We start from the raw sequence: 12,012 nt of genomic DNA, 5'->3' as shown, positions 1-12,012 counted from the left end.
AAGGAAAGCCTCTGGAAAGGAGGCGGGGATGCAGGGAGAGAGGCACAGGGAAAGATACACTTGGTGAGTAAAATTCACTACCAAGTTTTCATACTGACACACAAACCGCAGAACCATTCTTGAAGATCCCACTCGTGAGTGCTTTCCAGCCTTGCATATGCATCTGAGTCCGTTCTGGATTCCCATACCTGTATTGCACTGGTATCACAAAGCATGTGCTACTGCACTGCAGGAGTAAAGGGGGGAGACCCACCAATCTGCAAAACCCAGCGGACTCCCTCTATTCTTCCTGAAACCAGCAAGTGAAATGACCCTTCCTTCTACACGCTCCCAGCTATGTGCTCTTTCCCGAGGCACCAGGAACTGCAGAAGTTAACTAGAGCCAAATGGTCCCCGTGGCCATTTTCTCCCAACAGCACCAGCTTCGGAGCGGAAGAGACCGCAGATCACAATATTAAACAGATGCTTAAGTGAAAAGCCAGGAAAAGACTCCAACTGATCCTACTTGGTTACAGCTGTACAGCCAGCATGGAAAAGAGACCAATTGTGTGGGACATTTATAACCTACTGTCAACAGTTTCAGATACCAGTGACCTTGGAGGCCTTGTAAGAAAAAAGCCACAGCCTCTAAAAGGAGAAAAAACAGGCCGCCAACCAAGCTAGAAGAGAGGGGCAATAAACAGAGGCTCAAAAGCAAACAGAGAGGGAAAGAAAAGAGAAAGAGAGAAAGATGGAATGAAAAACAGAGGAGACTTCAATACCAGTTCTTTTTATTTTCTGGCTAACTTTGGCATCCCATATAGTTTCCATACCAACGACTGCACAAGCCAAAGTTAGTGGTAAGCTACCATTCGTAGTTTTTTTTTTTTTTTTTTTGCTGGCCAGCTACACAATCAGCTAATTACCCAAGTCACCACGAGGCACATACTCCATCTGATGCTCTCCTCCCCACTTAGGCACTTACTTGGATCTCCCAGAGTTGTTATCCAGTACAGTACGGCCCGTGGTGTCCATACGCTGGATCACCAGATGATCTAACACCATCTTTTTCTTAGCCCTTTCGATGATCTCCTCTTCCACTGTCCCCTTTGTGACTAAGCGGTAAATGTTCACCTGCAGGGCAAAGAAAAAGCAGAGCTATTTTGTGGATCTGCAAAATATAGTCCTGCCTAAATTACAATGCACCCTGTGCTACTTAACAGAAAGTAGCAATAACCTGTCTGCACGGTCCCTTTTTGCAAAGCTATATCCTGAATAGTATATCTAAACCCCTAATCCAACACACACACAACCCCAAAGGAATAGCTATTCTCAAGAGACTTCCAGCCCCACCAAACTCACAAGAAAGGCTACTCTTCCCAGATCTCCAGCCTGCTTTCGAGATCAGAGGCTCAGTGACACGTCAGAAAAATATTGTTCGTAGATTTTAAGGCCAGAAATGACCTTTATGATCATCTAAGTCTCACTGCCTACATAACACAAGCCAGAGAACCTCAGCCAGTGATTCCTGCATCAAGCTCATAACCAGAGTTTGAGATAGAGCAGTGTGTGTGTGTATGTTTGTGTGTTATGTATATAAACAAAGAAACACAACAGACTCACAATAAAACTACAATGGAACACATGCCTGCTCTCTCTAAGCCTCATACTGGCTCTATCGATAAGCTTTTAGGCCTTCCAGCCTTGACGGTGTCCCCTGCTTGACACCAATGCCTGATGCCAGAGTTGTGTGCAATTTTAGTTGTGAAACTAAGAACCATGTGAAATTTGCTTTGTTTCGTGATTAACTCAATACCCAACCGAGATTCATGAGACTACTGAGAGAATCCAGGCCCTGTTTCCAGCAAACTTGGGCTGATTTGGTTTTGCATCTGTTTTCCAGCTTACCCTGAGTTTCTGGGGAACCTGAAGGATATATAGCTCAAACAGAAGGAATACATTTGCAGTCACATAAGCCGGACATGCCCAGCTCTGCACGGGCTGACACAGACGCACATGCTACAGCATATGACTGGACAGAATCATAGAAAAATGGATCTGAGGCTGCTCTCCTGACCTGCTTCTTCTGTCCAATTCGGTGAGCCCGAGCCTGAGCCTGCAAGTCATTCTGGGGGTTCCAGTCCGAGTCAAAGATAACCACAGTGTCTGCAGAAGCCAGGTTAATTCCCAGTCCGCCAGCTCGTGTTGACAGCAAGAAACAGAAGTCCTGCATACAATGACAAGATAGCTGTGTACAGCATTGCTCACACAAAATGATCTCAGCTGCTTAAAACACAGGTGCAAAAGACAGTGAACTAATGCAGGTTACAATATATCCTACAGGGCCCACCTGTATGTGTGGCCAGGTCAAGGGAGAGGAAGGTGCAACTGAATGCAAAGTTTAGGGAGAATGGAGAGGGTCTGGGAGTGGGGGTTTATTAGAGAGAGAGGAAGTTTGGAGTCATCACAGGACAGAGAAAAGAGACAGTCTGAAGACAGTTTGGGATAATGAGGTGCTCAGAGCAGGGGCAGCGGGTGAGAAGGATCTTCCTCTTCTGTAGAAAGATGGAAAAGAAAAGAGGAAGACAGAGAACTCTGGTATTTGAGCAGCACAGCGAGAGAGGTGGAAAAAGATGCAGCATAAAGAAGGAATCCCCACTCCATCCATTTAAGCAGTCCTCATATTAGTAATCTTAGGGGATACTGCTGGGTATCAGAGTGCGGTGGGTGGGGGCAGGTGACATCCATCAGCGTCTCCCGGGCAGAGAAAGGCATAGCTGGCAGACGGCAGCACATATAACATGAGTTACAGCTAGTGACCGAGACGTAAGGATGCAGAAGCAGCCCAGCAGGTGCCGCTGTGGGCAGCAGAACGCAGAAATGGCTTTGGAAGGAAAGGCACTTTGGGCTTGTAGCTTCTGAAGGTCAAACTGTGCCTGGACCCCCATGACGGCAACAGGCAAACACATGTGCACATCACTGACACTTCTACGGGGTGATCGGCCCCACACAAAACGAAGCCTGCCATGGACTCTGCGACTCGCTGGCTGGGCACACAGGGCGGCAGGACAAGGCCAGGCTGCTGAAATGACAGGGCCAGGCCCTCCTCGCTCAGGCAGTCCTCTCTAGAGTCCATCTCCCTGAGAATCCCTTTCCTCCCCAACAGTGCCAGCTCCCTTGCTCTCCTGTCTCCATTGCAGTCTGCTTTTTCAGTCCGATTTTTTCTAAGCTCCCTGCTAATACCAGGCACCTGGCCTTGTCTCCTTTTGTTCTTTACAATCTGCTCAGTTAGCTCTGGTTTTCCAAGTAAAGTCGTTTTTTCAGACCGCTGGATTGCCTGAGGCACAAAGCAATCAAGTGACTCATGCCTGGTAAGAGTGAGCTGGCGAGTATGCCCAGATGGGAGGGATTACAAGGCCATAAGCCCTTTGGTCCCTAAGCCTTCACTGCAACCACCAGACACCACTGCCTGCCTACACTTCTAGCCGCCCTTTCCTCTGACACTTCAAGTGCAGAGACAACCTCACGCTCCAGCCTGTGCAAGTCATCGCGTGACCACTTCACTCCCAGGTCAAAGGAGGAGAAGTCTAAGGGGGTTTGATCTTTGGCAGATTCTTTCTGAGTCTGATTTTCAGGCCCCACTCTTTGTGAGGCATTGGGGCATTTCACACACGACACAGATGGCCACAGGATACAAAACATGCCACTACCGTGTCTCTAAACACAGCCAGAGTTCCATGGGGACGAAGGGCCGCTGTGGCCGCGCTGTGAACTTGCACAAGCTCAAGCGTCCCATCCCATTCCCTTCTGACGCTATTTTTCCTCAGGCAGAAACCCCCCCGAGCCATCGTACCTCAGAGCCTTCTGCGTTGAAGTGATCCAGAGCTTGCTTTCGGATCTCCCCTTTGATTGAGCCGTCCAAGCGCTGGAAAGATCAACAATAATGATAGAAAGAAAGAAAGTAAAGGAACCCTGAGGAATTGCTGCCCCAAAGCTCTGGGAGCTCCAGTCTCCTGTCCTACATACCTTCAGGTTGGAGCATTTAATCATTAAAAATAGCTGCTGATTAAAAATAACTGCACTGCTTTAACCTGCTGCACCAAGGGGGAGGGAGGCGGGGAGCATGCTTAGGCAGCAGTCACACGGTGGGTGACACTTCAGCTCTCATTACAGGCTCCCAGCCAGGATCGCTGCACTTAACAGTCCTCTCTAGAGCTTATCAAAGGATCAAGGCTGATTGCAGATGTCTGGAGGAGGAAGGGATGCTTTGCAAAAGCTAGGGATTTATTTATTGTGCTTTTGCATGTTTAAAGCGCGCCCCTTGTAGCAACCGCCAGGCACACATACAATTCTATAAAAACAAGGCGCAGGTGGGCTGGCGAGCCAGCCTCAGCCAAAAAGGAACGGAACGGATATCAAAGCTCCGTTGATCCAGTGGTCAATTCACAGCTCACCTCAGGGCAGAACACACAGTCTTTACAGCCTAGCCTGAAGGGCTTTGTCACACCAACAAAGGACGCCAGCTCCAAAGCCAAGAGCTCTCTGCTGAAATCACCCCGCTATCAGACTCAACAGATTTACGCACCCCGGGACATTTAGCAAAAGCGCATCTGCTCAAAAGACAGTGCCTGGAGCAAAAGCCATCTCTCTGGTAGCCAGAACCCAAACCACACAGCGCTTTAATGATCAATACCCACAAACCGAATTCTCCCCTTCCATAGATGCTCCCATCACAAATGCATCTCTCTCTCATTCTCTTGGCTTGATCAGCACTTAAGAGCTGGAATATAGTGAAGCTTCCCAGTTCGCACTAGTGCACTTTGCTTTAGAGCCTTATGTAGTTGAAGCTACTGGCCTCAGAGAGGCTGAGCACTTAAATCGCTTACGTCCCCTGAGTGCCCCCCAATTTGAACTTTCAAGTTAACACTGAGTGTGTGCTTACCACTAACCCGCCTCACCTGGAAAGGGTAGTGCTTGATAGCCAAGTATTCTGCCAAGATGTCCAGCATCCTCACCATCTGGGAGAAGATCAGGACTCTGTTACCTCTCTCACGCAGCCTGGTCAGCAGTTTGTCCAAGAGAATTAGCTTTCCACTGCTCCTGATTAGAGACTGAAGAAGTAACCGTCATTCCAACAGATGCTTCCAACCATGCCCCTGTATGCACTGTACAGACAGACATGCAGCACAGCGGGCTGCCCTTGATCAAGTCAGGTTTGTCCCAGCATTAATCCAGCCCCATCACAGAGCTTTACAGAGCGGAAGCCGCTTGATGGAGACTAAAGCATCAAAGCATGATCTTAGCCCAGGGGTCTCAAACTCAAATGACGATGAGGACCACATGAGGACTAGTGCATTGGACTGAGGACCGCATCACTGACACCCCACCCCTCGCTGCCCCTGGCCTTCCCCCCACTCCACGCCTTCCATGAGGCCCCGCCCCTGCCCTGCCCCCATTCCAACCCCTTCCCCGAAGTCCCCACCCCAACTCCGCCCCCTCCCTGCCCCCAGGGGGAGCAGGAAGGGTGTGGGGTGTGGCGGGGGCTAAGGGCAGGGAGCTGAGGTGCAGGTGGTGTGCAGGGTGTGGCAGGGAGCTCAGGACGGGGAGTTGGGGTGTGGAGTCCAGGAGGGGTGCGGGGTGTGGCAGGGGGTTGGGGTGCAGGGTGTGGCAGAGGGCTCAGGGCAGGGGTGCAAGAAGGGTGTAGGGTGCGGCAGGGGGCTCAGGGCAGGGGGTTGGGATGCAGCAGGGGGCTCAGGCCAGGGGACTGAGGTATGGGGTGCAGGTGGTGTTCGGGGTGCGGGCTCCTGCCCGGCACTGCTTACCTAGAGCAGCTCCGGGGTGGCAGGGCACGCATGGGGCCCAGGGCAGGCTCCCTGCCTGCCCTGGGCCCGGCCCCGCTCCACTCTGGGAAGCAGCCAGAACCACCTCCCTACAGCCCCGGGGCTGGGCAGAGAGCTCTGTGCGCTGCTCTTGCTGCTCCTCCAGGTACCTCCCCAAAAGCTCCCACTGGCCGTGGTTCCCCATTCCCAGCCAACGGGAGCTGCGGGGGGTGGTGCCTGGAGGCAAAAGCAACGCACAGAGCCCTCTTCTCCACCCCCGGCCGCAGGGACTTGCTGACGGCTGCTTCGGGGAGCGGTGCGGGGCTTGTGGCACCACGGAGGGTAATCCCGTGGGCCAGATTCGGCCCGCAGGCTGTAGTTTACCCATCCGTGGACTGGGGGCGGGCGCGGGGAGCTTGGCGGGCCGCAGGAAATAGCCCCGCGGGCCACATGCAGCCCGCAGGCCGTGTGTTTGAGACCCCTGTCTTAGGCTGCATGTTCATCCTATTCTAGACATCCAATCTAACTAGACACAAGACCACCCCTAACCAGGGAGGAAGGCTGGAGAAGCAGCGGCTTGGCTATGGGGAGGAGGTAGGGAGCATGTCCAGGGGACAGAGGCAACAAGAACTCTGCTTGCAAGATATTGTTTTGGCACGGAGGCAGGAATGGGGTGAAATAAAGGGGAAAGCAATTACCCGCCAAACAACTACCCACCATCAGCATTTCCATGCCAGTCTCCCTTTCGTTTTCTTCCGGAGGTTTAATGAGATAGCAATGGTTACAGCACTTTTTCAGCTCCATCACAATGTTAAGGAAGCCAGACGTGCTTCCTCTTGTCCCCTTCGAGAGAGCCTTGTAATTTCTTGTCAAAATCCATCTGCAGGCAGCAGTCGACAAAACAAAATCCTCAGGTCAGGTCCTGTCATTTCACTGGGGGACAGTGCAGACTGGACTCTCCAGAGAAACTTTCAGAGACAATTGTGCGGGGGCAGCAGTTCCCCTATCTCTCTCCCCATCTCCTTTTCTATCGCATGAAACTCTTCTTACTCCTCACTTGAAATCCCAACCCTTCTCCTTCTGGGAGGAATATTATAAGGCGCCATTTAATATTACAAGGTCGTGCACAGGCCTTTACAGAAATAAGACAGGCATGGTCCCCACCCTGGATGCTGACAAGATAAATTACATTATCACTGCACTTTAAAAACAAACCACCCAGTGGGGTGATTTGTAGCATCTCCTTAGGGCAGTGGTTCTCAACCCGCAGCCCACGGGCCCCATTAGCACACAGCTGCGGCCCAGCTCAGTTGTGTGCTAAAGGCAGGCCTGTGAGGTGGGGTCCGGGCTTGGTCTGGTAGGGGCTGCTGGCCTGCCCTGCATGACAGGGGTCGGGGGCTTCCAGCCAGTCCCTGGGGTCCAGGGTGGCTCCGCGGCAGGGGGTCAGGGTCCTGGCTGCCGCTGCCCTGCCACCCAGCCCCTGCGGCCCAGGTAACACACTGTGGATCGCACATACGGCCCACAATGATAAGTAAATTGAGAACTACCGCCTTAGGGACAGGCAACACATAGGCAAGATGTGATACTATCTTACTCTGCTTCTCACCAGAAAGCCCCGCCCCCACTGAAGGAGACTGCCACTTATGCTGCGTCCCACAATGGCTTGGGCTACAGAACTATGGCCACTAGACACACTAATGAAGTAAAAAGAAAAGGAGTACTTGTGGCACCTTAGAGACTAACCAATTTATTTGAGCATGAGCTTTCGTGAGCTACAGCTCACTTCATCAGATGCATACCGTGGAAACTGCAGCAGACTTTATATATACACAGAGAATATGAAACAATACCTCCTCCCACCCCACTGTCCTGCTGGTAATAGCTTATCTAAAGTAATGATTACTTTAGATAAGCTATTACCAGCAGGACAGTGGGGTGGGAGGAGGTATTGTTTCATATTCTCTGTGTATATATAAAGTCTGCTGCAGTTTCCACGGTATGCATCTGATGAAGTGAGCTGTAGCTCACGAAAGCTCATGCTCAAATAAATTGGTTAGTCTCTAAGGTGCCACAAGTACTCCTTTTCTTTTTGCGAATACAGACTAACACGGCTGTTACTCTGAAACTAATGAAGTAACCCACCAAACTCGTTTCCACTGGGCACCTTCAGTAACTCAGTAAATGCCTTACTTATAATACTGCTTCTGTAGGGCAGACATTTCCACCCGGAGAATCTGCTCCACTTTGGCCGGCAGGGATTTCTCCACATCCTTCTTCACCCTGCGCAGAAGGAAAGGCTCCAGGACTTTGTGAAGGCTCTGGTAGCCATTCTCTCTCCCTTTCCCATGATCATCTTCAAAATCCTCCCAGAACTCAAACCTGGTGGTACAATTTAGGAGTGGTGGGTTAGAAGACCTTTTAACTACCATCTGCTGTGTTTACACTGACACAATGCCAGTCTGCTGAGGACCTCAAAATGCCCCACAAGTTATTTATTCCACACCCCTGTGAGCTACATAAGTGATCACTATTTTACAGGAGGGGTAAAATTAAAACAGTGACACAACTGGGAATAACACACTGGTGTCCTAGGTCCTTGCTCCAACCACTGTCTAAGCTGCTGCCTTCCTATGTAGCCTAGATCTCAGGAACAAAGGGCCATGCCTTGTTTATCTATAACAAATATCCTACACCAAGAAACAAAAATGGGATTATAGGATCAACACTGTTAATGGTCTCTGATTCTTTGAAAAAGGAGCTAGAACAGCAGTCTTTGAGTAAAAGGGAAATTCACTTCAGTAAAAGAAGCATCAAGAAATTTATATGGAACTGCAGGAGAACCACTGTGTTAACAAAACTGTCTCTTCAGAAGGCAGGGCTAAACCAACCACAGCTGGCTACAACAGCCATCATCATTTGGAAATATTTTTATGGCAGCTATGGGTGGTCATAACACACAAAACATAAACCCACTTACGTTTAGGAATAAGGAGTACAGTGAATAAACATGACAAAGAAACTTTTGGAGAAAGATGATAATAGACGATAGTACATTAAATCCATCGTTCCAACCAAGAGCTACATTTTACTTTGGAAAAAACAACTACCACTGAATCTGTTTTTATCAAGGACTCTGCTAATAATTCTCCAGTTACATGGGGGAATTGCCCTGAAGTAAAATTGTGGAGAATATGTAACATTAAAAGAAAAGGGGGGGAAATTCTCAGTTGAGGCTTAGTTTGGATGCACCACAAAAAGGAGCAGCTTCAAGCTGAAGAACAGCTAGATATGGGGAAATCTTTCCTAACAAGAAGAGCAATTAGACAATAGAACAGTCACCAAGAGGATATGGAGACATCAACAATAACCTCGAAAGAGATTAGAGAACAAGCTTTGAAGTAATAGCAAGGGGAATGCCCAGCACTACGTGCAGAAGTCAGAGGTTGATAACCTTCACGATCATTCTGCACAAACTTATAGAATCCCAAGATGTTCCTTGCCCATAAGACACAGTAAATAGCAACAGATCTCGTTAACAGGGACCTCTTGATCAGTAGAAGTATTTCTTCTGTGCCTCTGAGTTACGGAGGTAAATAAGAACTTCTGTACAATATGAAAATACTATGTAAAACAGTAGCAAACAATGAACATTCATAACATCTAGATACCTTAGCATTTGAAGATACTGATCTCCTTTTCACATCTTTGATTTTAGCTCTAGAACCTAACAATTATCTACACAGTGATTTGTGCAAGCCATTGCCTAACCTCACTAAATCATTCTCTCTTTTGTATTTCTCCCTCACTCCATTCTTTTTAACCAAGAATGTAATCATTTCAAAGCACGTTGCTACTCTCAGATCACTGATGTATTTTATACTGAATGAAGTCAGGTCTTCGCAATACTGCCCTGTGATCCCTTCCCTCTAGCCCAAACTTCTCCCCTGACTTTAAGCTTCTCTCTGACTCCACCTACTATAAAGAACTCAAAGAAGACCCCCACCCACCACAATTCACCAAGGAATTTAAGGATATCATCAAATCTTTCCCCAAACAACTCCAAGAGAAACTCTACATCCTCATCTTCCACAAACCCGCCCCAGGGATCTTCTACATGCTTCCTAAGATACACAAACAAGGGAATCCAGCCAGACCCATTATACCTAGCTCTGGTACTGTTACTGAAGGAATATTAAGACTTATAGAAACCATCCTCAAACCACTCACCACACAAAGGACCAGCTTCCTCCAGAAACTCTGCAACATTAACAACCTCCCTCAGAACATCATCCTTGCCACCACGGATGTCACCTCCCTATACACCAACATCGATGTCACGATGGCTTTGCTGCCTGCCTCAAATATCTACAAAACAACGGAAAACACTCAGATATGCACCCCAAATGTCACTAAACTCACCCATTTCATCCTCACCCTTAAGAATTTTACATTCAACAGCAAACACATTGTCCAAACCACAGAAACAGACATGAGTACTAGGATAGTTCCCCAATATGCCAACCTCCTCTTGGGCCACCTTGAGGAAGAATTTCTGGACAAAGGCACTACAAAACCAATGATACATGAGATATGTTGATAACATTTTCATCCTCTGGACAGATTATCTACATTTCCTCATAGATTTCCACCACAGCTTCAACCACTTCCACCTATCCATCAAACTCTCTCTAGATCACTCCCACACCACAAGCATCAATTTTATGGACACCATGATTAGCCTCAACAATAGAGCCCTACACATAATGACATACAAAAAACCCATGGATCACCACACTCACCTTCACAGATCCAGTAACCCCTCCCCAACACACAAAGAAATCTGTTATCTACAGCCAAACCCTCAGATACCACAAAATATGCTCAGAGGAGACTGTCCAGAATACACACCTTAAACTCAGAACCGCCTTCACCAAACAAGGACACTCCACCAGAGAAGTAGATTGCATCCAGGAAGGGGTCACCCAAATACCCCGTGAGAACCTGCTTTAATACAGGAAAAAAACTCTCCAACTCCACACCTCTAGTTGTCATCTATCACCCCATGCTGGAACCCATACGGGGTTATCATTAAAGAGTTGCAACCCATACTCAATAGGGACCACATCCTGAAAGAAATCTTTCCTGAATCCCCTCTTCTGGCCTTCAAACAACCCCCAACCTCATCAGAAGCAAATTCCTCACAGATCAGGACTCACCAACTTAAAGTGACACCAGACCCTGCCAGAACAACAGATGCAAAACCTGGAGACCTCCACTGCTACAACTGTCAATACCACTCCCAACACATCTTTCAAGATCCATGAGTCCTACACATGCCTATCACAACGTGTGGTGTACCTCATTCAGTGTACCAAACATTAAATAATAACTAAGTGGGCAAAACCAGACAATCACTGCACTCTTGAATGAACTCACACAGAAAAATGATAAAAGACAAGCATGATTCACCTGGGGGTGAACACTTTTCACAAAACAATCACTCCATATCTCACTTCTCAGTCCTCCATCCTCAAAGGAAACCTGCAAAACACCTTCAAAAGACGAACCTGGGAGCTTAAATTCATAACTTCCCTAGACGCTAAAAACCATGGTCTTAATAAAGACACTGGATTTATGGCTTATTACAACAATCTGCAATCCACGAGCCCCCTTTTTTGTCCTATTTCTGCAGGGGCGTTAAAAGGCCATTTCACCTTGAACGGTCTCTTACCATGTGTGCTAATTACTTATGCTAAACTATCTGTTGCACCGTATATTTTGCTGTGATGCTGGAAGTTCCTTTCCCAGACCTGAAGAAAAGCTCTGCGTGGCTCGAAAGTTTGTGTCTCTCACCAACAGAAGTTGGGCCAATAAAAGATATTACCTCACCCACCTTGTGTTTCTAAGGCATCTGCTATCAACACCTTGTATGTCCTTAATACTTTACCCCACAGATTCCAAACTGTACACAGGGTAACAGACTGGTGAGATGTAAATGCTGTGGGAGTGTAACGTGTCAGCAGTTTAAGGGCCTGATCCAAAACCTGCTGAATTAAATGGTAATCTAAACAGTGCACAGAAACACTATGCAACAGTTCGAGACAGGAAGTGAAAAACATCACTTCCATTAGCCATCAAAATAATTCAGTATCTCAGAACACGGTCCTTACTCCAGCAGGTTACAATCTCTGTAGCAGGTACATTATAGCTAAGG

The 12,012-nt window shown here is 48.2% G+C and overlaps 1 protein-coding gene across 6 annotated transcripts in view; it reads right to left on the bottom strand.

Annotated features, from left to right (window-relative positions):
• CHD2 (chromodomain helicase DNA binding protein 2) overlaps positions 1-12,012 on the bottom strand; it is an 86,108-nt gene that overhangs the window by 28,175 nt on the left and 45,921 nt on the right. For 5 of the 6 annotated variants that reach the window (XM_077828230.1, XM_077828228.1, XM_077828229.1 and 2 more), the window contains 6 exons: positions 7,989-8,177; positions 6,516-6,678; positions 4,938-5,090; positions 3,833-3,904; positions 2,057-2,206; positions 965-1,113 (listed from right to left, as the gene is read on the bottom strand). In XM_077828230.1, the coding sequence (XP_077684356.1) occupies positions 965-1,113; positions 2,057-2,206; positions 3,833-3,904; positions 4,938-5,090; positions 6,516-6,678; positions 7,989-8,177 (876 nt within the window). Of the gene's footprint in view, positions 1-964; positions 1,114-2,056; positions 2,207-3,832; positions 3,919-4,937; positions 5,091-6,515; positions 6,679-7,988; positions 8,178-12,012 lie in introns of those variants that run through there. The other variant, XM_077828233.1, reaches the window with a different exon arrangement.

This window comes from Eretmochelys imbricata, chromosome 10 (genome assembly GCF_965152235.1).
Source record: "Eretmochelys imbricata isolate rEreImb1 chromosome 10, rEreImb1.hap1, whole genome shotgun sequence".
Lineage (NCBI taxonomy): Eukaryota > Metazoa > Chordata > Testudines > Cheloniidae > Eretmochelys > Eretmochelys imbricata.
Note: the sequence above shows the minus strand (reverse complement) of the source record. Positions and strands in the feature narration are given on the sequence as shown.